This window comes from Podarcis melisellensis, assembly GCF_964234715.1.
Source record: "Podarcis melisellensis genome assembly, chromosome: 1".
Classification (NCBI taxonomy): Eukaryota; Metazoa; Chordata; class Lepidosauria; order Squamata; family Lacertidae; genus Podarcis; species Podarcis melisellensis.
In genome coordinates, this window is record NC_138528.1 from 47,138,520 (window position 1) to 47,161,657 (window position 23,138).

General features: G+C 41.0%; 1 protein-coding gene across 2 annotated transcripts; it reads left to right on the top strand.

Annotated features, from left to right (window-relative positions):
• Positions 1 to 4,868: 4,868 nt before the first annotated feature.
• LOC309376472 (serine/arginine-rich splicing factor 5-like) lies at positions 4,869 to 22,369 on the top strand. 2 transcript variants are annotated; one of them, XM_081922866.1, is made up of 9 exons: positions 4,869 to 5,015; positions 5,401 to 5,458; positions 6,048 to 6,184; positions 10,127 to 10,197; positions 11,816 to 11,908; positions 13,816 to 13,888; positions 19,579 to 19,652; positions 20,054 to 20,164; positions 20,906 to 22,369. In XM_081922866.1, exons 3-9 carry the CDS (start codon positions 6,059 to 6,061, stop codon positions 21,153 to 21,155), a joined length of 798 nt encoding a protein of 265 aa, XP_081778992.1. In that variant the 5' UTR covers positions 4,869 to 5,015; positions 5,401 to 5,458; positions 6,048 to 6,058; the 3' UTR covers positions 21,156 to 22,369. The 2 variants fall into 2 exon arrangements, with proteins under 2 accessions (XP_081778992.1, XP_081778993.1); XM_081922867.1 differs by lacking the exon at positions 4,869 to 5,015 and adding an exon at positions 5,122 to 5,254.
• Positions 22,370 to 23,138: the final 769 nt, after the last annotated feature.

Here is a 23,138-nt window from a genome sequence, read left to right on the forward strand (position 1 = left end):
GTGTGTGCAGACGTAGCGCTGCAGGTTGCGAACGTGCCTTCCGCACAGATCACAACCCGAGGCATGACTGTATTCGGAACTCGAGGTATGAATGTATTCAGTGTGTCTTGCTCTTAGGTAAGTGTGCACAGGATTGCAGCCTTAATTTTATAAATATTCTCATCTTATTTGATGAGCCATTGCATTATTTCCAATCCTAGGCATTGGAAGATATGAAATCCACATCTTCCCCCGCCCCCAATGTACAATTGGCTTTAAAGCAATTGTTTTCGAAACCAATAAATTTTGTGTGTTTAGTTTGTCTTGGGATTTTCTTCCAGCTTTTGTGTATGTTTTTGTTCTCGTATCCACATCTCTGTAGGTGTATCAACATATTCTTAAACACAGGGGTGAGGGGGAAAGGGAAGCTTTGAAGGACGGTGAATAGAAGATTTTACAAGAGGAAGTACCTCAGGCAGCTACTGTGAAAAGCTGGCAGCACTGTGCTGAAGTGTCTGTTTAAAGACACTAACTCTCTCTCATCTTTGTTAGGAACAAATGTTTTTCTCCATTGCCAGTTTTTCCCCAAAGGTATCTGAGCCTGTGTAAATGATCGGGATTCTTGCTGCAGTACTGTAATTTAATTGTTGTTCCAAGAACAAGATCCCTATTGAGCAATAATCTGCAAATTCACACGGGACACCTATATTTGTCTGTGGTTATCCAAGTAGCACCAAGGCTGGTTAATAAGAACTTTGCTTCAGAGTACCCTCACTTTTAAATTTTGCTGTGATGGTATCAGTTTATTATTTAACTAGGTCATTACAATATTGTATACAAATCCAGCAGCAGAAATAAAATTAAATTTGCTTCTAGCAGGCCTTTTATGCATGTTTTAAAACATATTTGAGAAATTAGCTTCTTGACAATTCACTACCTTTCTGCACATACCCACTTTAGCTGCTTTACTTTCATACTATATGTATCTCAGGTGAACGAAATGATTTCTACTCCGTTCTCTCATTGGCATTTGGTCTGCAGCCTATAAGGTCAAATATAAATTTCCTCCAAGGCACAACACACATCTTTAGTATTACTGGAGAATCTCTTACTCTCTGTAATCCTGCACCTTGCTGAAATTCCCTTTTCCACCCAAGTATGTATATGTGTATACAGTATATACCCACAGATCTCAGGGCAGTTAAAGATGCAGAAACACTCCTCTTTTTCACCTGTCCATTATGAAATCTAAGCATCCAAAAGGCCCTTTGGAGGGAAATATATATTCAGTGCTGCAGCTCCACTGGCACAATAGATGTGCGCAAAACAAAACTGCTTCTTCCCCTCCTGCCCACCACCCTGTGCTCATCCTCAAAGTCCGCTCCAGAGGGTTGGGGGACCCTCTGGAGCAGATTGGGGATGGGGGAATGAGAAGGAACGGCAGTCCCTAAGGCTGAGCATCAGAAGAGGAGGAAACTGGGAGTATCATCTGATAAACCTCAGCTGCAGAGAAAGGCAGGTGGATAAAAGGAGTAGTAGCCAGAACTGGTTTGAGGCCTGTTAATGTGGGAGCGGCAGAAGCTGAGATGTTGCTGATAGGGAATTCTAGGAGCTATGGGACAGGGTGGGGGGGTAGCAGAAGCTTGTGGTCCTGCTGGGTGACCAGGTAGCTGAATAGTACAGACCTGTCTGCTAGAACTAACAGTGGAAGAGCCAGAAGGATGTTAGCTGAGCTGTTTCTACTGAGCACGGGGGTGGGCACTGCTGCATGCCATATGCTGCCATGCATTTTTACCCATCTTCTGAGAAGTTGAGCACAGGGATGCTAACATCCCACTACTATTTTGAAAGGTGAGTTTGGTGAGACTCCATAGTTGTTATTATTAATTATCAGTCATAAAATTTATATGTCACCAGATCACACAGATGTTTACAGTATAAAAATACAGAATACATAACATAATAACAAACACACACACCACACACAAGTTATCCAAGCAGACAAACTTGCAGGCCCAGAGCAGAACCTAAGTTCTTCTCTACTCCCACTATCTTGCCCCTCAGGAGGCAGAGGACCCCATTGCACCTTTGCTGACAGGCTGAACAGGAGGCTGAGGAAACAATATTTCCCACCATGTACAGATAATCTTATTGGATTAGGCAGTATCAGTCAAAGGGGTCTCTTGGACAGAGGACAGCAGTAGTCACTATTAAAGTGTCCCCAAGTATCTTGGTGTTACCAGTTGGGCAGAATTTTGCTAACCTCACAGGTGGCGCTGTGATCTAAACCACTGAGCCTAGGGCTTGCCGATCGGAAGGTCGGTGGTTCAAATCCCCACAACAGGGTGAGCTCCTGTTTGCTCGGTCCCTGCTCCTGCCAACCTAGCAGTTTGAAAGCACGTCAAAGTAGATAAATAGGTACTGCTCCAGCAGGAAGGTAAACAGCATTTCTGTGCGCTGCTCTGGTTTCACCAGAAGTGGTTCAGTCATGCTGGCCACATGACCCAGAAAAACTGCAAACGTCGGCTCCCTCGGCCAGTAAAGCAAGATGAGCGCCACAACCCCAGAGTCGTTCATGACTGGACTTAACTGTCAGGGGTCCTTTACCTTTTTATAAAACAATCAGTAAAGTTGGGGTGAAAATTTGGTAAACAGGGGGGGCGCGCGCGCACACACACACACACACACACACACACACACTGTCAGCTCTAGGTGCCTGGTTCTGCTTATGTAAACCAGCAATTTCTTTCCTCATTCCACACTATCCTGATCCACAAGATTCTATCTTAACAACCCGTGATTTACCAGACACCAATCATAGACCGGTATTTTGTAATTTAAAATCTGGCAATGCTATAATGCCAGCATTTACATTTCCCAGTATAGATAGATGACTGCCAGTTACCCCAATGGGGCATAAATAAAGTGCTTGTCTGTATCTCTGAGGCCAGAGAAACCGCACACATCCTCTCTTAAGATCCCAGCACATTGGTGAGCTCTGCTCACCTGCAGCCTGTCATTTGGTGGCATGGAAGTAAAGAAGCCAGCTTCCAAGTACGCCCTCAATATTATGACTAGGTGAAAATGTGTAACGGATTTCTGTGGTATTTGTCATGTGGACCTAGGAATGTTTGGAGTTGCCTTATCAAGTCAGACCACTGGTCCACCCAGTTCCGCACCGGGGCAACAGCTCCCCAGGGTTTCAGACAGGCACCTTCCCAGACCTGCCTGGAGATTGGGAACTTCTGCATAGCAAGCAGCACTGTGGTCATTCCCCAATGCCGATAAAAACAAGGCCACCTTTGTCAGTCACCGAGTACTTGGCTGCACACGTTGGTGAAAAGAAAAGGAGCCATTTGTGTGCAGGGAATCAACAAGAGATTCTTATCACAGCCAATTCATATAAACTTTGGCACAGAAGAAGCCACTTACCGTAATTGTGGTTGCACTATCACATGCTGCATTAGTACAGTCTGTGACTGGCAGGACCCATGTGGGCCAAGTGAATGTTACACCAAACACCAGTTATTACAGGTGGTGATATGAAAAGTCTCTGCCAATCCTCAGCTTACGCAATGGTTTGCAATGGGTTGGGGAAAAACAATATGGTGGCATCCTTTTATGGAGCAACCTGCTATGTATGTGGCAACCAGTTATATTTTGGAAAGCCAAGGTTTAGGTTTATTAAATTTGTATATTGCTCCCCACTAAAAAAAATCCCGAAGTGATTTACAGTAAAAAAAATGCAATGAAGAAATTTTTAAAATGGTATTTAAAAACTGATGTAACAATATCATACATTATCACTGACGTTGTCGAAATGCCTGGGAAAACAAAACTGTCTTTCCCTCGTGCCAAAACTGTGGAAACCATTCCTCAGAGGCCACGTACCTCAGAAAGATCTGAAGTAGTCTTGTTAAAACAAAGCAAAAAAAATCTTCTGACCTATTTTGATAAGGAAATGCTGTGTTGCATATTTAGCTTTCAGTGATGTGGAAATGTTGAAAAGCTTGTGTGCCAACTGTGTTCATTAATACGTAATGAGGCATAACATCTTGTTTCTGCTCCCCCCACTCTGTAATCTTTCTTGCACAACATTTAGCCCATATCAAAATATCAGACAGGTGACAATTGTGGTGCATTTGCCTTCCTACGCCACCCTCAAAGCATTAATGCAAAATAGAGAGAAAGGCATTTTATAATCATTTGAATGAAATTGCTTTGTTTTGATTTAGGCTATTGGTCTGTGAGCATCTGCAAGGGGGGCAGTCACTCCCTCTTCCCTGGGATGAATCACAATCACTAGATTCCCAGCTTTTTTTTCTTTTTTAAAAGGGTATAGTTTTATAGAGCTATACAGAATCCCACCCCCCACCCCAAGATCTAGGGGCAAGTAACAATATATTTATTAATCTGCCATGCCTCTGGTAATTATATAGCTACAGTATTATAAACAAAAGCCCTTCGTATCACTTCAGGAAGAAAACGCAGCTCAGGCTTTCAGCAGGGAAGAATTCAAAGTAAGCATATTTTTTTTTATGGCTTGAAAGCACCCAACAGCAGCGAAGGATAAGGATCTTAGCTCGCATACGTAAACACTGCACAAGGAGAGCCCGGCAGCTGCTCTGGTTGAATTAGCCTGGCAGAGAAGCATGGTTTGTATCCCCGCCCGCAATGACGTCCCGAAATGGCGCAATCGCCATTCGCGAGAGCTGATTGCCTAACTCTCTCCCTCGGAAGGACAACACCTCCCGGCCTGCCTCTCTACCAACCCCCGCTCTCCACGAGGCCCCTTCGCAACGGCAGCCGCCTACAACTCCCAAGCGGGGCAGCGGGGCCTCCATCCGCGTCCAGCAAAGGCGTTCAAACCGCGGCCTCTGGCGCGTTGCCTTCTGGGAGTCGCAGTCCGCAAGCCGGTTGGAGAGAAAGGGGGCTTTGCGCAGCCGCAGCCGCCTTCTCCGCGGCTCCTCCTCAGGGAAGTAGCGCCGCCATTTTCTCTGGCGGACTGAAGCGAGCGTCGCGTCCGCGCACGGAAGGTAAGCGAGTTTAGTTGGACGCTGGCACCGCCGGCGAGTGCGCGGTTTTCCTCACCCGGGAGAGGGGTCGAGCCGGAGCAGGGGCGGGTGGGAGAGCGAGGCGGCCCCTGGCGTCGGGGATAAGAGCCAGCGGGCTCCGTTTTATCTGCTGTGGTAAACGGAGCGGAGCCAGGCTGCGAGGCCGAAGCTCCGCCTTGCCTGGGCCCTGCGCGGCTCCCGTTCCCTGCATTGGGTCCCGGGTGAGGACTCCCTCTCCCCACCCCCAGGCGCCCCCTCGTCTTCGTCTCCACTTCTCTCGAGCATTTGCCGTTAACACTCTCGTTCTTTTTCCCTTCCCTTTTCCCTCCCTGCCTTCTGCTCCCGAACCGCTTTTGCATCTCTCCAGATCGGGCCTTGCAAGCGCATCTCAGCAGCCGAACTTTTAATCCATTTCCACTCAGAAGGTAATGATCGAGACGGACGATAATGGAGCACATTTGTTTTTGTTTTTAACCCTCCTTACTATCTCCATCTCTGGACATTTATATTTTTATGTGCACGCGAAATGTCTTTATTATTCCGCCCCCGCCCCTGTTTTTTTTTTTTTGGTAGGTATGTCTTGAAAAGGAGGCTGAACGGCCTCTGATGCAGGAACATCATGAATCTTAAACTTGTTATCTGCTAAGGTGTTGCCTTATCTACTACCAGCTTCTTCTGGTGGAGTGTAGTGGCTTTTGAGTTACACAAGAACTCAGCTTGAAGGGTTTCTATGCTCCAACACCAGTGGGAGTTGGCGCCAAGTGAGAGATGGTTTTAATTATTTATTTCTATGCAGTGGATGTTTGACTACATGTTTTGAGAGTGTGCATTGGGTACATTTGTGATAAAACTATAAAGTTGTTTGCATCTATATTGGCGTGATATAGTGTTTTAAGAAATTTGTTTTAAACACTGTCCTCAGTTGTCTCTTCTGTCCAACATCTGTGGAACTGAATTTTAGTATTGATATAATAAAATACCTAACGTGAACACAAAAACTTAATTTTTTTGCAGCTTAGGCTAAAATGAGTGGCTGTCGTGTCTTCGTTGGACGTCTAAGTCCACATGCTCGGGAGCGAGATGTGGAGAAATTTTTCAAGGGATATGGCCGTATACGTGAAATCAATCTGAAAAACGGCTTTGGTTTTGTGGTAGGTATATTCATATTTAAATATTTTCCTCCCAATCTAGATGACTGTAGGCAGTTACATTGTAACATACAAATCACAGGAAATCTGATTAGCAAAATATCAGAAATGTTAAACTTCCATCTTCTCTTTAACCTTTTAGATCTTTCTGTAAATGGCTCTTAATATGTGCAGATTTCCTCTTTGAAATTGCTAATATGGTAAAATGGAAGGCTGCTTTTTAGGTAAGAATGAAATAAATTATAGCTTTGCAATTAATCATAGCCGTAGGTTGTATATGCCATGGTTCCCTCACCTGAGCCTTTCCCTCCAACCCAACATTTCTCTCTGCTGCCATTACATTTTCCTTCCTGCCCCAAACTCGTAAGAAAAATAAAAATATGGAACTTAAACTTAAGGTAAATACTCAGGATGGTTGGTTAACGCTCAAAGTTTTAAGTCGGGGAGGGAAGGGGGAAACTGACAGCTTTCTTAATAGAGGTGAACTAGCCAGGTTTGTGTGGTTCTCTTTTTGTACTGGAATTCTCTGTTACATGTACAAAACAAGAGAGCATACTCTGAACACAAATTACTTACATCTTGAGGGATTCTTAGTATTCAGAAATTCCAGCAACCATTAGGTGATTCTTCTTTCAATGAGAAGCACAACAGGGTTGGTGGGACTGATGTCGTCTTCCTTACCCATGCTATCAAGCAAGAGGAGAGAGGAACACAGAAAGAAAAACAGCAGTCTTCTTTTCTGTATTTGCCTATCCAAGCAAACTCTGGGGCTGTGGGGACTTGCATTTTCTCTTCTCTTGCTAGGCAAGCTAGGCAACTTGCCCCTTTGCATCTGCCTAGCTGGGGTAAAGGATACTTGGATTCTTTCTTCCTCTCTCTGAAATAGACAGATAGGGAACAAAAGTCCACCCAACTAGTGCACATCCTACCAAACAGAGGATGATAAAGTTCCATTTTGGGGGCAGCATGTGTGACTTTATTCCCCCACTCAACAAGCAGGAGACAGGGAACCTAGCTTGCAGCTGTTTTTCCCATGCAGGAGGGGAGAGAAGTAGTTCCATGTGCCACCTCCAAAATGATAGGTAAACAGCAGAAATCTAATTATTTTCCCTTTTCTGCAAGGCAGGAAGTTGAATCCCACAGATGGGGTCTTCAGAGCTCATGAACAGTGTTAGAAACAGATGTGAAAGCTAGGAGTTACCGTATTTTTCACCCCATAGGACGCACCTAGATTTTTTGGGGGGGGAATAAAGGGGGGGAAATTATTTTCCCCCCAGGCGCGGGGCTGGGGCGGGGGAAGCCCGAGCTACCCCAGCTCCCAGAACAGGAACCAGAGCGATGCCGAAGCTGAGCGCAGCTTCGGCATCACTCTGGGAGCTTGTGCAACCTTCGGGAGCCCGGTGTGGCTTTGCGCCGGGCACCCTAGGGCGGCGCAGAGCTTTCTGAAGCCTGGAGAGGGGTCGGTGCGCACCGACCCCTATCGCTCACAGGCTTCAGCAAAAGCCTGTATTCGCCCCATAGGACGCACACACATTTCCCCTTCATTTTTTGAGGGGAAATAGTGCATCCTATAGGGCGAAAAATACAGTAAATGGCACCTTAAGCCTAAGGTTATGGGCGCCACAACAGAATGTCTAGGTAGGTGTTTTTTATACAAAGCTGGAAATGAATGAACTGCAGCAAAAAAATCATATATTCATTTTCCATATGGTTTCATCCTCATCTGAAGACTGCAAAAAACAAAGCTATACTTCCTGCCCGCCCTCCTAATATTCTTATGTGGGTCATTCCAGTCTTCAGAGAGTGGCTGGAAGTGGGGAGACAGAAAAAGGTCTTCCTTTCTTTCCACTTTGCAGACAAGCCCTGGATTCTTTTCACACCCCCTTTCCTTCATATAAAAAAATCTTTTTGGCACCACAATTAGCACACATTATAGGCCTATACAACTGATGGCAGAGACACCCACCTTGAGTGTCCAGTTCACAAACCTAAGACTTCATTGTCCTTCAATGATCCCACTCCAAAATTGGTTTCGATTTTAAGCATCACAGTGAGAGAGTGAGGTAGATAACACTTTAAAATGCACTACTTAAACCAAACCTATTTAAATCAATCTGATGCTATAGAGTGCAAAACTGCCTTTCTGTAAGGCCAGCTGAGAGGTGGAACCTCTCAGCTTGCCTGTAATGATCTCTTGGAAGTCCAGCAGGGAGGATTTTCTCCTCCCATGCCCTCAGTGCCAGCAGTGGCAGTTTTAATCTTAAATATTAGGTGCAGCACTGCACCCAGATCTCAGAAACTGCTTACACTAATGAAATTCCCTGTCGCAAAACGTGCCTAGAACAACGGGAGTTTTGAACGCTGCTTATGGAGGTTGCATACGTAGGCTGTGTTCACCCATCACAATAAGTAAGGGTTGATGGATTATAATGGTATACTGTGAATGTGCAATGTGCTGGTACCTGCAGCCTGATGTCTCCCACTTCACTTATCTCTTGACATGAGAGAGAAAGGGAAAACCAGGAAGCTGCATTTGTTGTGACTTCAGATATGGGATCCTGATTTGTCGTTCCCAAACAAGGCATCATCACTGCAGGCCTTTGTTGGCTTGCAGATCCTGACTTGTTTGGGAGCTACAAACCAAGGTCTCTAGTTGGATATCACAGAAAGCCAAGCTTATCTACAGGTTCATGGGTTACTTCTCCACTCACATCAGGAAAAGCAGTCAGGCTTAATGTACCACCACATTGCTCGCTCACCATGAATCATAAGCAAATCTGGCTTCTTGTGGGAACACTGGCATGGTTGTCTTGCCTGGAGGCAATATTTACTTGCCCATATTTTCTTTTGACCATAAGTCTAAATCACAGCAGCAAACAGCAGAACTAATGCTTTATTCAACCTGCATGCCATTATGCAGAATGTACAGTTCTCCAAAGCTTGCCAATTAACTTCAGGCATAGGTGGATGAAGTGGGAAGCATAGGAAAATATCAGGTGCTTTTGTAGTCCCAGACCACTCTGTTAGGCAGCTGTAGCATATTGTGTGAGGCTGTTTGGTCGGAAGACTGATAGGAATTCATCACTAAACCACTTATTCTCATCCTGTGTGATTTGACAGCATGACATGACAGCATAGGTGTGCATTCCGCTGGACACAGTCAACCTGTATCATGAGTCCATTCTCATAATAGCACATCATTTCACCTGTATTTGGCAGATTTCCTATATAATGAACTTGCATTGTACAATAGCATGAGATGTTACAGTAGAGGCAAGCATTCTACTGTATTGGGTGTTGGTGGTCTTCTATTTTATGTTTTATTGTTTTTCTTATTTAAAATATTTCTACCCTTCCCTATATTTAAATATTTCTTTTAGACTACAGAGCAGACACATGTAGGCTAGCTGAACTAATGTTCCACAAATGCCTAAGCAAATAGATGTTTTAGCAATTTAATGGTTAAGTAGGTAAGTTTTAATTTGTTATTGAAATGAGTCAGTAGCTTCTGTACCTCAGGGGGGAGGGCATTCCTGACAAGACCCATTGCCATGTTGCCACAGAAAAGTATCTCCTGCCAGAAGAACACGTAAGATGAACTCCACAGAACTTCAAGCATGGGCAGGCTTGTTCAGGGAGAGATGACCCTCCTTTAATTAGTTTTCAAATTAGGGTTTGCAATTGTTGTTAACTTTCTCACATATTTGGTACTCTTATGCTGATATATACAAGTTGGGTCCAATACATCATTAGAACCACCTGAGCATGTATAGCCTAGCCCACTCACTAAGATCATCTGGAGGAGCATTGTTAATTGTCCTCTGTGTTACAGAGTCATGACTGTAATAAGCTGGAAAAAGGAATGGAAAAAATCCCCTATTAGGGCAATAAGATTTCACTCTTAAAGAACTGAATACATGATTCATTCCTTCTTTTCCTTCTTAGGAATTTGAGGATCACAGAGATGCAGATGATGCTGTTTATGAACTGAATGGTAAAGAACTGTGTAATGAAAGGTAATCTTTAATTATCGTAGAATTGTAGGGTTGGAAGGGACCCTGAGGGCCATCTAGTCCAACCCCCTGCAAAGCACACAACTAATTGCAGATAAATTGCAATTATGTCTGCTGCAAGTAAATTGGATGGTCTGCTGCATTTGATTTTTTTTAAATCTCTAGTGTGCTGCTTGTGGGCGCAGAAGGCTGGTAGCAGATCAGGATGCAGGATTACTGCCTTGCTTTTTCAACTGCTTTCTTTGAAACTGAAGAGCAGAAAAACTGGTGCCTACTGTTAACAAAAGAGACCTCACAAGAAATAGGGCTTCCTTTGTTTTTGGCAGATTACTAACATCTGTTAATCCTAGATTTGACTCCCTATATTGATCAGAGCATTCTAATTTGTGTAGTTGGTAACCCTACCAAATATAGTGTTTTGTCAGGGGCAACTTACCCTTTCTATCTCCTATGCCTATTCAGTTTACATATATGCCTTACTGAGACACTAAAAGGTTATATATTTCATTTTTTCAAGAGAGGCAAGGGGAAAGTTTGCACTCAATAAAATACTTTTTTTCAGCATCTCAAGAGTGGAACTGGTTTTCCATATATTGTAGTTTGACCTCTGCCCATCTTTGGGTTTGTTTTATGGCTGACAGCTACCAGCAGCTTCATTCATTTAATTCAGTCTTCAAATACGTTCTAGAGTCAGTTCTTGATAAAAGGGAGGAGTTTTGCAATGAGAAAAGCGAAGTCCTAATTTGCACAACATCCTTGTCTTCCCCATGAAACTATATTCCTGAGCATCATTTGTAATTTACCAAAAGCAACTGGACTAAAATTACTATTGTAATTTCAGAAATAAAGTCATTCTAAGCTTTTTCTGTTTTTACCAAGTTTTCTAGTATTTGCATTAAAGCTACATTGCAAACTTTAAAGAAACACAGGCATCCATAGTTCACTTGCCAGGAACTCTTTGCCAGGATGCCCAGCAGTGTGCATGCATGTGCATACTCTTCCTAAACTCATTTGCACTACAGGTTGGAGAAGGTAAGAAATAGGGATATTTTCATGTGCAAGATGTCTTCTCCCTCCAGACTAGGCAAGCATTAGAGTTTGGGAGGGAGTTGGAGTCTTGCCTGTGTATGCAAAGACTTGGTAAGCTAAGAAGAATCAGGCATGTCTCTCCTGTTGCTTCTTAATCATCTTTATTCCCCAGCAGAAATGAGAAAAACACCTGCCACCCCACCCAGCTCCATGTAGATGTAGGGTTGGTGGTAAGCACAGCTATTGCTTTGGCCTTCTAGCTAGCCTCTGTCAACCCCCAAACTAATGCAATTAAAAAGCTGGAAGAAATATGTGATTCTCTCGTATTCAGTCATCTTAAATTGTGTACAATAGATGGATGTATGAGGAAGTTAAGATTTGGCAAAAATGAGAGGTTTTTTTGGTTACACACGTCTGAATAGACAAATATTTGCTTGTTTTCAAGTACCTCAAAATAGCTACATTTCATTTATGGAAATGCTTGGAGGAAGATGCCTATTTGCTTTGTGTATGTTTCCAGTAGAAAAAGATTGATGTGCTAAAGAAGCTATGCCTATTTTTCATTTAATACTAATTTCATTTAATATTAAAGGGTTACAATTGAACATGCCAGAGCCCGAAGAGGGGGTAGAGGCAGATACCCACAACGGTTCAATTATTACCAATCCTATGGGGGTGGATCTAGGTAAGAAATATGTTCTTTTTACTGCAAAGTCACTTGTTAAACAGTTAATTTTAGATTATGAACATTCTCCATACACTCAGGATTCTTAACAGTTCACATTTCTGGGGTAGCTGCATAACATTTTAAGGTGTTCTTAATGAGCTGTGGTTATTTTCCCTACCTTTCATTACCTTTTTAGTAAGACCAATACAAGGAATCTTATGCTAACAATCTTTTCATTGAAATTGCTGAATTCCATCTACCACCTTCAACTATAAGAAGGAGAGGTGTGTGCTGTTGTTATTGCTGCACCTTGCCTAGTGGGTGTATGGTTAGCACTTGATAGCTTTCATGCCCATTAATATAATTATGATGCACAAGTAGTGTACTCTCATGCCAGCAGCCAGAGTTTGTTATAGTTTGGTTTCAGCCTGTATTACATTGGTTCTGTACAAGCCTTACTGAATGGAATGGGCTTTGTGTGACTAGTGCTTAATGGACTGTGCCCCTCTTTGCTTAACTTTGGCTGGGAGCCTAGGGGACTATAGATAAGAACTACGTGTATAAGTTAGTTGTGCTCCAAGGTCAGTAGAACCTACAACAAAGCAAATATGATGTCTACATAGAAGACACTATAAGGCCAATATTTGTTTGAAATACACAGTCATTATATAATGTATTTCTGTGATTCATGTCGGACAGTATATGTGGGGAAATAGTACTTTAAAATATGTTTCTCTCACATTAAACTATTTCACTGTGTCTACCACATCTGCTGTTAAGACATCTGTTCATGAAATTGTTTAGACACTGTATTGTTAATAATTGCTTTGAAATAAAATTTGCATTTTTGCATTTCATTCAGAGGCAGCCTTCTTGCCGTTCTCGTGCTAAACAGAAACCAAACACATTGGAAACTACTAATTTTGCATATTGAAGTATGCTGTTTAGATTCTCTTTTCTTTAGTGCAGTGATGTTGCTGCAGTAAGAGTGATCCAAGGTCGAGGCTAAAAGTGAACTTTACTAAAGTAGGATATGTGACTGACGTTCATGGGCATCTTGCATGGTAGTTACGTTCATGACATCAGGCACATGGTGCCAGACAAGAAGAGACTACTATTTCCAGTAGTGAAAAGTGGGACTCGGCCTGCCAGTTGGGGGATTCTGGAACTTCTTTTAAATGCTCTGAAGATCTGGATATTCTGAAAATGTGGGGCATTTAGAGGTATGCAAATGAAATGGAGTTGCCTCTGCTTAAATTTCCAAAAGATGCACTTGTTGTTGGTTGAATTTCATATTATATAAAAGAGCCATCATTTGGAGTGGATTTTGGTAGCTAGCCTGAACAAACTAATGTACAGTTCTCCAGTTGTTCATACTAGCACTTTATATTATTTTGGGGTTTGATGACAGTAAGCCAGATCTTGTATTGATGTAAAATTGGGTAGATAGTGCATCAGCTCCCACAGCTTATTGAAGTGCTATAGTGCTGTAGTAAGCATGCAGTCTCCACAGCCTCATCCTCCTGGGGTGATTCATGCCTGTATGTTCATCATTTGATGTGTGTTCATAGCATATAGGGACTTTGAAAAATGTTATGTTAGGTGATAGCTTTGAAAGCTGTTTATATGCTGGCTGTTGCATCCACGGAGGTCATTGACTGATGAACACACTTGCGTGAACTGCCCCATAGTCATTTAGCATGTGTCTTGCAGTATGTGTATATATTCCACTTGCTTTCCCTATTACACACAATAAGCAACTGCCCGGTAGCCTTTCCCCCCATTTAAATAGAACACAGTCAAATTTCTAAAACATTTTCTGGTTTACTGAGCAATGCGAAGCAATCTGTCACAGCATAATGCACTTTCATTTTCTGCATGAAGTATAAATGAACAAATAATGGAAAAATGTGTTTCTCTTGTAGCCAGTATGGACCACCTCTTCGTACTGAACATAGGCTTATAGTTGAGAATCTTTCTTCACGTGTAAGCTGGCAGGTGAGTTGGAGTTGACCTTAAATACTTCTTTCTTCTCAAAAACAAGTCCCCCCACCCCCGAAGGAGACACCATAAAATGTAACTTTGCAGCTAAAGCAGTCAGAACATTTTTATTAAAACTCAGGCTTAAAGTTCTTTGATTTGCTACCAAAAAATAAGCATTTAAGCAGCATGTTTTTATTTTTAAAACTGAAGAACTGATTAGTGTTTCTTGGACAACTATAATCCTCATCTAATAAGAATTGTGAAAAATCCATTTTAAAACATAATCTTCATAATTAAAGGCATGTCTCAGTGGGAAGGTCTGTAGTTTGTATCTGGCTTCAATAGAATGAACAGAATGACTGCATGGTTAAAAGAACTCTGTGTTCATAATGCAGGAAATTTTATGTATTACTTAATTCTAAAAGAGGTATTGCCACTATTTGGTTTCCTTGCAAAGACAATGCTTTTTTTACTCTTCCTTAACTGTAAGGGGTATATGACTAACATAAACCTGAAAATTTCATGCCACAAATTAGTTTGCTTTTCAGGTGCCCACAGGACCCTTGTCTTAGAACACCAATTTCACATGCAGATTCAAAATATTTATGCTGAAATTGGATAAATGAATCCTCACTTTCAATATTTCAGCTTTCGGGCAGCTGTTTCTGGCATGTTTTCCATGCAAGTGTGGATGTGCTTGGGTAGGGAGAAGCCTATGTATACCATCTTGAGTGAATATTATTCAAGTATTTTACCAGGTGTATACTGGAAAAAGTTGCTATCATTTGCTAGGTGGTACTTAGTCTGGCAGGTTTACTATACCAAATAATCCCTGAAGTTCATTTTGATTCTACTCTTTAGCAAGGCAGCAAGCCTTCAAAGTACACCAGCTTTTGTTATCATTAGCCAGTGAATCTTCAGCTGCTTCACATACCTTTCATTCTAAATATTTAGTTGTGAAACAAAAAATGAGATTTCATTGAGCCAGTAAAGTAGTGTTAAATGTAGAATGTATTTTTATTAGATGTATTTATAATAGGTTTAGGCAAGTAGCATATTGTCAACTTAATAATCTACTTTACATTAGGTTATGGTAGCCTTCATTTTTAATAATATCTATGTATATCATATCCTACAAAGGATGAATCTGCAAACTAAAGACTTCTTTTCTGCTCTTTGGCTTGCATGTATGCTAACATTTGTTGAGGCCCTGAACAATATTTCACCTATTAACTTCTGGGTATAATGGTTGCATTCACAGTGAAGACTATTTTTTTTAAAAAAAACTGATTCTGGTGTCCTGAGTTCTCTTGTAATTTCCTTTTGACTAGTTGCTGTTGTGCTTAAATGAGGGGCAACTATTACCTCGATCTTAGCACTACTGTCATCAGTGCATGATTTGTCACTTTACCTAACCTCAGTTTTGTCTTCATTTTAATTTGTAAATTTCAACATGGGGAATGCCAGCTTTTTAACAGTGCTCTAAACATGTGTTCGTCAAATAGGGCTTTCTTTGGAACCCGAAGGAAGGAAGAAAGGGTAGGAACAGGTTGTAAATAATTGCACAGTTCAGGATCATGATAGCTGTCAAGAGAATAATTGGAGCAAACTATTTAGCATACTGCACAATAGCCTTAGCTGAAAGTAAAGAGACAGTGCTTACTAATATAGGAAATAAACCTGAGGCAAGTTAGCCTTTGTTAGCTGATGTAGTGAATTGTAAGAATAATGAAGAGCGTAGTGTAGGATGGAGAGGTTCACATGGGTGATGAAGGGAAGCCTGGCATATACGTTTGGAGTTCTCTATTTGTGTGGAAATATAGAACTCCACAGTTGAGTCCACTGTAGAACAAAATACATATATTGAACTACTTGTGTAATTTGACAGGATTAAAATTGCTGCTTTTCCAATAAGTTGCTCAGGGCAACCTACAGAGAAGTATAAAACGTGAGATGCATAGGGTACCAGTTTTTCAGTCATTTGACTTATGATCCTGAAGTCTTTTGATATCAACACAGGACTTTTTCCATAGATCAGCATTACAGATCCCTTTTTGCATTTTAGAAAAGTTTTATAAAATAACTGGGTGGGTCTGTGTCTGGCAATTTATTATTAAAGTGCCTAAATTTGAACCAGGATTCTCTAACTTATATGAGAGAGACATGGGAAGAAATAACTAAAGGGAGGAGAGTTGAGCACACATGAGTCCCGATACGTAGCATTTGTTTTACAAGTAGCTGTGTGGAATGGCCCACTGGGGAAAATCCTGGGTAGGAGTCCAGTGCCACTTCCTTTTAAGAACTACTCAATTGTATCTAGAGGCCATCTCGCTGGGTATTCAGTTTCCAATAGAAGCCAGCCAGATGCCTTCATGCCCTGCTTATATATTTCTCAGAGGCAAAGACTGTTATTTTATTCCCAATATCAAAAGTATACTGTCTCTAAACATGAAGGTTCCATCTGTCTACTATGAATAGTCTTCCATTTATTTGGTCCCAGCCATGTTTCAGTTGTCATTGGTTATAAATGCATGCCACTTTTGTGACGCTTCATTCTGAGACTTGTATCTCACAAAATTTCCCAGTACACTTTCTGGTGTTGGTAAATATGCTGTACTTGTATTATCATTTGCAGCCATTGGAAAAGCTCATCAGTTCATTTGAGACCAGCATGTATGTGCTCTGGTGGGCTATGTCTAATAAAGCTACACTGATGCTGCCTGGTGGGTGGGTGTATGATGGTGTGGTGCGGTTCTTAATTTAATGGAAAATTCACTGACGTTCACTGATGTGATAGCACTTCCATCGCTGCTTTTAGACTGCTGTTTATGAAAAGCAGCTTGCATGAAGGCACTTCAAACCTTGCCTGGCTCTGCAGAGGTGATATTAAAAATAGCCAGAACCATTTAGTAAAGTACTTCACTCAACATCTTGCTGAGTGGAGCAACTTCTGTGTGGTTCTGTTTTGAACATCTACGGTGCTGTATCTAAGTGAATGAATCAGGCCTTTAAGCAAATTAAGGCAAGGCAAGTAAACAAGGTATGTTTCTGTTCTGAACAGCATAAAAGTCATCACTTTGCCCCTGAGGGTTTTACATCACAAAGCAACATTTTCTGTTCAAATCTGTTTTACTGCCATGATACAAACTACCTGCTGGTTTATGGGAAAGTTGTATATACTTTGGGGATAGGTGAGATTACCATTTGTATGAGAAACACTAAATTATTGCAGGCATTGGTTTATCTCAGAGGTTACTTAGTGCTTACAGAAACATGCTTTCTGAAAACATCATGACTTTATCCTGAGGAGATCCTGGCAAATGTTGTGATCAGAAACAAAAAAATTTGCCATGCTGCTTCCATGGCCATTTCTTTGCCTTTACTAACTAGTACATAATGTATGCCTGGCTTCATCATTTCCATAAGCTTTGAATAGTAACAGGAAACACTTTTTAATGCATCCTTTCCCATATCAATGAAAAGCTGTTTTCAAGGTCCATTGAAATCAGTTTCTGGTTATCTTGTCTACCTTAGTGGGATTTTGAAAACTAATACACATCTGCTCATTGTAGCAGTTGCCCTCAGATAAGTGCCTGTCCTGTGTCTTTTTACTAGCCCTTTAAATTTAGAGCGAAAAGTGGCAGAGGTGTACAACTGTGGGAGCAGTAGCGCAGACAAGGTTGAAGTCGAGCTGGATTGTGTCCTGATGTTCAAAACTTACTAACTAGCATCTCATGTTCCTAGCATGCAACCAAGCAAGCTTTAAGATGAGAGTGCATACATCTTCTTTTGAAGGCCAGCACATTCTGGTGTTTAAAAGTGTTCCAATCTCTTCCTTATTGATTATGACTTCTAAAATCTAGAATCCCAGTAACTTTTAATAGCACATAGTTTTTACTGCTGATTTTCCCCTAAGGGCTGCAAGTTCTGCATAAGCCTAAAGCTAGGAAACTAGACCCCTTGGCTTTCTGTGGAAAGGTGTTGCTATAAGCTACTTTAGTCTTCTAATCTAAGGTTCTTCTAACGAAGTTCTCAAGAAACATATTTGAGCTATGAACATCTGTACAGACTATTTTGCTTGATGTTTGTAGTGTACGTAATCTTACAATAGACAAGAAATCAAATTTCAAATACATGGTATGGTTGTATTTTTAAATTTAGATGCCTGCCTTTATAGGTTTATTCACCTGTACTATCAAAGCTAATTGAATTGCATAAGGATTAATGAAAATGTTTTTTGGCTTTGTCTCCTATTTACTGTGGATATAAACAGTTTGAAGTATTGTGAACATCATTTTGCATTGTATGTTGTGAACTTTGTATTGGGGAGAGTTCAATCCTACAGATGCTGAGTACCCTGATCTTGGCATGTGCAAAACTCTTGTGCTCATTGTGTGATTAGAAATTTCACCATCACTGGATTTTACATGTTAGAGGGTGTGCATGCATAAATATCAAGCAGAATTTGGGCTGGAGTGCTCAGTATGTTGTAGAATTGAACCCTGCCATGAAATGTCTGCTGTTAAACTTGTTTCATGTTAGGTTAAAGGCTCAGGTTTTCAGACTGTTTTATTCACATGTTAGTTTGTAAAAACTAAATTGAACTTTATTAAACACTAAATTAATTGAGGCATCCTGTAAACTGTAGCTCAGTTTTAGGCTTTTTGTTTGTATTTTTTTTCACAAATATATATCTAACCAAGTTCATTTTGAACCTCTTTTAACAGCCTTGCTTTGGGTTAGCCCTCGTTTCTCTTGTGTGGAGGAGAAAGAACCCAAGAGGTTGGGGTTCCTAGTGGCTGAATTTCTAGGGCTTGGCCTGTTCTGAGTTTTCCCTTTGGTACCCATGACACACCTATCTTGGCGATGTAGATCTTGGTTGGCCCACAGCTCGATTGGCTAGCACAGGTCAACCTCAGGTTCTAGAGCTGCTTCCGGAGACTGTGTCCAGTGCTTTCAGGGTCTCTGGTACATCTCCCTGAAGCACATTGCTATGGTCCATTCCTCTGTCCCTCCCATGTAAGGGAGTTCCTCTTGGTCTGCTAGGCAATTATTGGACAAGCGACTCTTTGCTTAAGGTACCTGCTTATATCATCTGACCACTTGTGGTATGTTGTGGTAAGTAGCCTATGGCTATAAAATGTCAGCTATTCTTTGGGGCACTTTGTAAAGGTTAAGAAATAAGTCATAAACAACTTATTTTAAAATATCTTTAACACTTAGTTGTGTAGTGTTGCAGCATAGACTCAATCTCAATTACATTAAATGCAAGTCTCTGTTAAAATAACACTGAGGTTGTGACACGAACTGATGAAAGCAGAAAGGTTGTGCTTCTGCCTTTTGACAGCTTGTGACAGAATCTTAGCATTAACTTAATAAAGACATTTGTGTTTAATTTGTATAGACAAGAGGAAGAATGTTTGCAGGCAAACCTTTTAATATACAAGTAAACTGAGACTTCGTTTATGATCAAATGCTTGCATTTAATAACACCATTTGTGACATAGTTAATATATGTGGTAATCCTTTAAATGGTATGTTATATTGCCATATCTGAGCGATGTGATTAGCTTAATTTTTCTCATTATAGCTGTAATATATGGGAGTTTACTATAATTGTTAGCCATAACAAGGAGACCTGTTTAAACACGATTTCTTTAGTTCTATGCATCATTTTCTAAGCTGAACTGTGACTTTTACTGCAGGATTTGAAAGACTTCATGAGAAAGGCTGGAGAAGTTACCTTTGTAGATGCACACAGAAACAATCCAAATGAAGGGTAAGATTTGAACTTTGCACCCAAGGTAGTTAGCTTGATTGGTTCCAAATGCAGTGACAGTGGTGTTAGCGTTGTTGCAACATACACAGGATCAGTAGAATAAAATGAAACACTATACTCCTGTGCACTTCTATTTCCAGATTGGTTGCCTAGGCAACCATGCCACATTCTATTTGGCTAGGAATAAGTGATCATGTGGAAGTTCGAAGGAAGGTACAAGGAGCTTTATTTCACAATCTGGAATTAAGGGTTTGGGAAATTCACACCATTGTTTACTATAACACTGTTAATTTGAATATGAGCATTGAAGAAGGGCAGGATCATTGCTCTTCGGTAATCTAAGTAGAAAATAAGCTCTATAATTTTCGAACTTAAATGTCAATTTTGTTTTGGCTGTGCAGTGTGGTGGAGTTTGCATCATCCAGTGACATGAAGAGTGCATTGGACAAGTTGGATGGCAGCGAGTTGAATGGGCGCAGAATTAAGCTAATTGAAGATCGCAAAAGGCGCAGGTATGTCACCATATATGAAGATCTGATGGACTTGGCAAGAAACGTGGCAATCAGGGCAGAGGGTGGGAAGCAAGATGTTAGGAAAATGTTGCTGCCCCATACCTTCTCAAGGTACGATTGAACTGGATCTCTGCCCAAGTATTTCCATGATGGGAGCCACAGGTAGTGACAAAAAATGCAGGGTGACAACACTTGGTATAAACAAATAATTTCTAAATTTTATAACTTTATGGAGATAGCCAGAGTGATCCCCTCCCCAGTTTTGCTAGACTCCCACTCCCATAAGCCCCAGCCAGCATGGTCAATTGGCAGGAAATGGAGATGGAGGACACCACCTTGGCAACCCCAGTGTATTTAGAGAAATTAGAATGAGAGAAATTGGAGTACAGACTGAGGGATCTGTATTATGCCTGCTTTCTACACTAAGCAAGCTTGTTTACTGTACAGTGGCACTGAGATAGGGATCAAAAAAGAGCCTTGAAATTCTCAAGATTTTTTGTAGGCTTTTAAGTATGAGAGGGAGTCAGGGTGAAAAAGCTACTTTGGGCTGCAACATTGCCTGTTGGATGAACAGAAGTCAAAAGTTCCATGTTTCTCTACCGTTAGAGGAGAAATACCACTATAGATGGCATTTTAAAAGACTGCCCAGTTGTGTAGTGTGAATATGCAAGACTGGATACAAAAAAGATACTTATAAATACTGGATATAGACTGTCATAAGATCTGTTCATTCTTTATCAGAAGCAGATCCCGTTCACGGAGTTATTCAAGATCTCGCAGCAAGTCTAGATCTGCAAGATCTTCCAAGTCAACAAGCAAGTCTCGTTCTCGAAGCCGTACCCCTGAAAAGAGGGGCTCTCGAAGCCGCACACCTGAAAGGAAGGGCTCAGAGAAAAACCACCACTCTGGCCCGCAAAATTCCTCTCCATCTCCTCCCCCAGCCAAGAAAAGGTCTCGCTCTAGGTCGAGCTCTGCTGAAAGCCGCAGTTAAGGTATTTTGAGAGGTGTATAAATATTTCATTTCTAAGTCAAATTTTCTACAAGCCTGAATAAGATGCAAATGGGGGTGGGGGGAGGGACAATTCATCAGGTGAGCATAGACCTCTGAAGAGAGTATGTAAACTTGCCCTCTTTATAGAGTTAGATAAATTGTAACCAATAATAAAAGCAATTTAAATCGGCAAATTATAATTACCCACATGTACTATGTACTTCTCTAGGTGAAGCCTCACTGACTCAAGCAGTACACATCTGGGAGTTTTGTCCTTATTGTTGAATATGATAAATTTAAGACATGGACTGTGGTGCCACTTTTCAGAGTCCTTTGGCTGTGCTTCTTGTTTGCACATAGAATATCTTCTAGTTAACATTGAATAAATCACCATGGATAGTTCAGCTGACTATTAACATGCTGTTTTGAAAAGTCCCATGCAACTTCCCAATATACAGTTATCCTTTAGTAGTGTACATGTGGGTATCTGAATTGTGAAGGAATAATTTTTCCTTATTCTTAACGAGTATTTACATTTAAAGTAGCAAGCCAGGGAATGTGTTTTAATGCGTTATCTGGTTAAGCAGATGCTGCTGTGAAAATTTTAATGCTACTTTAGAGTAAGGTCTAGTCAAGAAGTACATCTTCCACACCAAATTTTATCTGGACAGGGTACAAAGTTTCATAACCCACTTCATGATATAAAAAAAAATAACGGATACTTTAATGCAGCAACTTAAAGTATTTAACCTGGCATTCTTGCAAAGGCATTGTTTTACAGAGATACCCTTTGTGAAATAAAAATACACCAGTTTTACTGAAGTTTTTATTTTAATATTACAAAGAGAGCGACCAGAGTGTGACACTTAAATACTGCAGGTACATGTAGTATCAGAAGCAGTAAATTGTCAGATTTAATAGGGGAAGGTTATTTTCAAACTGTCAAAACAAATTTCCAGTCAAGCTTCATGTAATGTGAATTTATTAATGCTAAAGTGTAAAAGGGCATTTTCCTTAGGTTTACAAAACATGATTTTGTTTTTGTTAGTAAGTAGTACTCTGTTAATCTTTAACAACTTTGTGATCACTAAACTATCTGGCTTCCACATACCTAAATGAGGGAATCTGCTTCAAATATTTGTAAACTGAACCCTAAAATGTTTAAATGTATTGGTGTGATACAGTAAATACAATAAATGTTTCTCCCCTGCTTACTGCAGCTTCAGCGGTCTTTCTGTGTTGCTCATTAAAGCTAAGTTTGTAAACTTTTTTCTTTGTTAGCAACAGTTTTATTTTCAATAAAATTGATACATAATAAAATGTTACTTTGTTGGATCATTGTTCAGACTCATTACCAAACAGAGTTACTCCTCTCCAGTGTTTATTTCCATTATCTTGGATTAAATAATTTTGAAAGATTAAGGGAGGTGTGTTTATCCGTGTAAGAAAAATACTTGCTTATAATAATTGAGTCCCAGCCTGAATACCCATAAGGGAAATTGAGGTAGCTGCTCATAGTGTCTGATGCCTTCATTTTGAGGATTCAGTGTTGTTCCCAGTGGACACCTAATTCAGAACAATGATACCTTCTAGCCTTCTTCGCGTATGTACTCTTCCCCCGTCCCCTTCATGTGTTGAGCAGGATATATGCAAGGAACACAAACAGTGATCCCGATCATATGGCACGTCTACATACACAAATGTGTGCTTCTTCATATACAGTGGTACCTCGGGTTAAGAACTGAATTCGTTCTGGAGATCTGTTCTTAACCTGAAACTGTTCTTAACCTGAAGCACCACTTTAACTAATGAGGCCTCCTGCTGCTGCCCCACCGCCGGAGCACAATTTCTGTTCTCATCCTGAAGCAAAGTTCTTAACCCGAGGTAATATTTCTGGGTTAGCAGAGTCTGTAACCTGAAGCGTCTGTAACCCGAGGTACCACTGTATATCACTCAATTTGTGGATAAGGCGTGGGCCCACCA